This window comes from Danio rerio, chromosome 18, assembly GCF_049306965.1.
Source record: "Danio rerio strain Tuebingen ecotype United States chromosome 18, GRCz12tu, whole genome shotgun sequence".
In the NCBI taxonomy this organism is placed as follows: domain Eukaryota; kingdom Metazoa; phylum Chordata; class Actinopteri; order Cypriniformes; family Danionidae; genus Danio; species Danio rerio.
This window is the reverse complement of record NC_133193.1, coordinates 2582501-2587500: the sequence shown is the minus strand read 5'-3', so window position 1 is coordinate 2587500 and position 5000 is coordinate 2582501. Positions and strand designations below refer to the sequence as shown.

The 5000-nt window shown below is 38.5% G+C and overlaps 1 protein-coding gene across 2 annotated transcripts in view; it reads left to right on the top strand.

The window, feature by feature from the left end:
- LOC101886077 (transcription initiation factor TFIID subunit 4) overlaps positions 1-5000 on the top strand; it is a 185909-nt gene that overhangs the window by 28192 nt on the left and 152717 nt on the right. For both annotated transcript variants that reach the window (XM_073930134.1, XM_073930133.1), the window contains exons 5-6: positions 1596-1718; positions 3630-3719. In XM_073930134.1, coding sequence (XP_073786235.1) covers positions 1596-1718; positions 3630-3719 — 213 coding nt within the window. The remainder of the gene's footprint in view (positions 1-1595; positions 1719-3629; positions 3720-5000) is intronic.

The following is a 5000-nucleotide window of genomic DNA, read 5'->3' as shown; positions in this document are numbered from 1 at the left end:
AGGGAAATGCCATTTATTACATTTACATTTAGCCATTTAGCAGATGCTTTTATCCAAAGCGACTTACAAATGAGGACAAGGAAGCAATTTACACAACTATAAGAGCAACAATGAAGAAGTGCTGTAGGCGAGGTTCAGGTGTGTAAAGTGTAAGAAGGAAAGCGTTAGTAATGTAATTTTTTGTTTTTAAATACAGTTAGTGGTATATTCAGAGAGGCAATTGCAGATTAGGAAGTGAAGTGGAGAGTAAATAGTTGAGTTTTTAGTCGTTTCTTGAAGACAGCGAGTGACTCTGCCGTTCTGATGCAGTTCGGGAGTTCATTCCACGAACTGGGCAGATTTAACGCGAGAGTTCGGGAAAGTGATTTCTTCCCTCTTTGGGATGGAACCACGAGGCGACGTTCATTCACAGAACGCAAGTTTCTGGAGGGCACATACATCTGCAGAAGTGAGAGCAGATAAGAAGGAGCAAAGCCAGAAGTCGCTTTGTAGGCAAACATCAGAGCTTTGAATTTGATGCGAGCAGCAACTGGCAGCCAGTGCAAACGGATGAGCAGCGGAGTGACATGTGCTCTTTTAGGTTCATTAAAGACCACTCGTGCTGCTGCGTTTTGGAGCAGCTGAAGAGGTTTGATAGAGTTAGCTGGAAGCCCAGCTAGTAGAGAGTTGCAGTAATCCAGTCTGGAGAGAACAAGAGCTTGAACAAGGAGTTGAGCTGCATGTTCAGATAGGAAGGGTCGGATCTTTCTGATGTTATAAAGTGTGAATCTGCATAAATTATTATCCTTTAAAAAAAAAAAAAAGTCGTGCATGCACGCATTTGTATCTAAAAAGATCATATCAATACATTTTTATCCTTAAACCACCAGGTGGCAGTGTTTGAGACAGATTGCATGTTTTATTAGTATATATTTACTTATTAATAAATACTTAAACACACACACACACAAACTTATTAAATAATACTTATTATTTTAGCTTGAATTGACCCCATCCAATCCTGTTTATATGAAATGAACCTGCTCCCAAGCAGGTTTGAGCTAGCAGAACTGTTGCTATGACAACAAGTCTCAGAAGAGTTTTGAAGAACGAAACGATCCTGGATCATGTCAAATCATCAATATCTAAATCCAGCTAATTGAGTAATCCACGTACGAAGAACAGACCCCTGATCTCGTATCCCTCCTAATGCTCATTGACCAAGCGGGAAACTCATCTATCTCTGAGCTCAGGGTTCTCTCCCGGGACAGCACGCCAAACTTGCTGTCATAGTCGAGCATTATCTAAGTGTGAACTCTTGAAAATAATATTATTTCAAAGCGAAAACAAGATTATTTTGCTAACCCCATCGGCAGATTATTTAGCTTGTTTTAAGGAAAGACTCCCTTCATTTTAACGCATGATTTCTGAAAACAACACAATATTTTTACCGATGTAGAAAATGCTTCTTGATTTAAGAATAATTAAATATCTGGACTACAAACAAGACCAAAACTCTAAGTAAGAAAGCTTGTGCTTGTGCTGGCAGCAAATGAAGACACAATCACGCTTCAGCAACATCTGATTCAAACTAACCTTCTCGCTCTGCTCTTCAGGAGATGCAGGAGAACGTCAAGAAGTGCAAGAACTTCTTAGCCACGCTGATCAAGCTGGCATCCCATAATTCCCCTTCACCAGAGACGTCGCGGAATGTGAAGGCGCTGGTGCAGGATTTACTGGTACGTGTGGATCTGCTCCACATCTGTTGCTTCTGTTTTACTCATTATACTTAGAAATCAACATGAATGAATTGTGTTTGTTATTTTCAGACTTGATGAATGAAACACTTTGATTGACATCCTCCCTTTGTACGTGTCATCAGAGGGGGAAAGCCCCGCCCACTAGTGCCCATCTCTCCCTCATTAGCATAAGCAGCAGCCCTGAGTGAGAAGCAGCCGTCTGTCCATTAGCCATTAGTGTGTTTGAGATGCAGAAAGTGTCAGCCTAGACTAAGGCCCCGTTTACACTAGTGCGTTTTAGTTTGAAAACGCATAAGTTTTGCTACGGTTACGCCATCCGTCCACACTATGCCGGAGTTCTCGAGCGCCGAAAACGGAGCGTTTCGAAAACGCTGGAGAGGCCGTTTTCATTCTGAAACGCTGCTGCTCCGTCTCAGTGTGGATGGGGAAAGACGGAGACATCTGAAAACGGAGGCGGGGCTGCAAACGTTCGCCTATCTGATTGGGGCTTTTCCTCAATATTAAGTAGCCCACACACAGTTCAGTCTCGCATCCTCTTCTTGTAAGTTAAGACTTCGCAAGTTTGATCAAGGCTGCAGTCTCCCCCTTCTCAGTTTGATATGGAAAACATACCCAGGACACGGGTAAATCTTCAAAGGGATTCACATCACCTTGGCTACGTTGTTTCACTTTCTCAACAATAAAATGTAAACATGATTTAAGGAACTGCCTATTTTCTTTTTAATATTAGCAACTTAACAGACAGCAGAAATGTTGAGGCGCCGTGCTGCATATATGAGCGTCATCTTCACTGTGTGGATATTTATAACAAAACGGAGCCGATAACAACTGCCTCCTTTCAATTTCAGTGAAAATACGAAACACAGCCTCTCTTTTGCTGAATATCTGTTTTAATAATCGATAATTATAAAAGTATAACATACAATAAGTTTATACATTGTAGGAAATAAAGACGAGCGATCAGTCAATGTACCTGGATTAATCATTAACTTATCTTTGCGCTTAACCAAAACATGTTACCCGTGAACAAGTAACTTAATAGATTCCAATGACCAAAGTCAGGGAATTGGCCTATGTCGTTAGATAAAGACAACAACATTAATGAAATATCACGTTTAGCTAATATAGTTAGATTAGATCCAGCGGGAGATGCTTGATGAGAAGTCCGACAAGCAGAGCTCTCATCTGGGTAGAAATGCTGGAGCGCTTGCCCGAGAGTGTGTGTGTGGTCACGTGATGTGCGTTTTCAGCGTTTTGGTGTGGACGGAGAGCTGTTCAGAAACGCTGGGTAAAACGCGAGTGTGGACGCGGATCGTTTTCATTCTACAACGCCGTTTTAAAACTAAAACGCACTAGTGTAAACGGGGCCTAAGAGGATTATAGATGTGGAGTTTTAGATGAAGCACAAGCGACAGGAGTCTTCATAGCCTGACAGAAGCGTGAAGCACACACTCACACTGAAGCACACATGCACCAGCACTGACAACACAGATAGTGCTGTTTTACATCTGCCACTATGCTGACACACAGGCATTTGTAACTCCACCCTCTTCTGAAAAAAAGTACAATCTCATTTGAATTTAAAGCGACAGTCACCAAAATAGTACACATATCAGCAGGGGCGCCGCAAGGGGTAGGTAAGTTAGGACGATTCTAAGGGCCCATACATTTAGGGGGGCCCCAGAGACGTTATCAAGGGCCCGCGCCAACCCCCCCGCTCTTCACTTTTATCCGTGATCCATTTATTCTACATACTCTGGTTTGAAGATGACAAAGATTCACTATTTTTCTTCCAGCCTAAATCATCTCCTCCTCCTAGTGTGCATGCTATTTTTTTTTTTGCTATTTCGTATTGGAGTCCATCTAAACATGTGCTGTTGCTTCTCTCAGGATGCAAAGATCGACCCGGAGGAGTTCACCAGCCGACTGCAGTCTGAGCTCAAGTCGTCTCCGCAGCCTTACCTGGTCCCGTTCCTGAAGGTACGTTAACACACACACACACATACAGACACAGACGTGCAGCTCGTGGTCAGTCACCGGCGGCCACAATACATGTCAGGTCCTGACACGCTAATGCAGGCCGCTGTCGTGTGATGTTAGCTCCAGAACATCAGAATCCTCTAGAAATAGACGTGGTCAGCCTGCGGTGTCCTCACCAGGGTCTTTCATTACTGAGCTTAATGATCTTTTTGGATTCTTCAGGTTCTAGAAGTTACTCTAAAGCACTTTACATTCATTCATTCATTCATTCATTCATTTTCCTTCGGCTTAGTCCCTTATTTATCAGGTTTCGCCACAGCAGAATGAACCAACAACTATTCCAGCATATGTTTTACACAGCGGATGCCCTTTCAGCTGCAACTCAGAACTGGAAAACACGCATACACACTCACATACACACACACTCATACACTACGGCCATTATAGTTTATCCAATTCACCTATAGCGCATGTGTTTGGATTGTGGGGGAATTACACTGTGTTACGTTTTGAACACAATTAAAATAGCACCTAATAGCACAACTGTGGCCTGTTCAGTGGTTAATGAAGTCTCGAAGCTCTACATAAACTGTACAGACACTAATGGTACATATAATTTATTATTATGTACTTTAATAATAATAATAATAATAATAATAATAATAATAATACCAGTTATAATGATAATAATAATAATAATAACAGCAACAATAATAATAATACCAGTAATAATAATAATACTAATAGTAAAAATAATATTATTATTTATAATAATAATAACAATAACAACAATGATAACAATAATATTGACAAAAATAATAATAATAACATCAACAATAGTAATAACAGTAATAATAATACTAATAGTAAAATAATATTATTGTTTATAATAATAATAATAATAACAATAACGCAATAATAATAATATTAACAAAAAATAATAATAACAACAACAACAATAATAATAATAACAATAACAGTAATAATAACAATACTAATAGTATAATAATAATAATAATAATAATAACAACAACAACAACAACAACAATAATAATAACAGTAAAAATTATTAATAATAATAACATTAATAATAATAATAATAATAATAATAATAATAATAATAATAATAATAACAATTATAACAATAACAACAATAGTAATAACAAAAATAATGATAATAATAATAATAATAACAGTAAAAAATATTAATAATAATAATAGTAATAATAATAATAATAATAGTAATAACAATGATAACAATAACAACAGTAATACTAACAA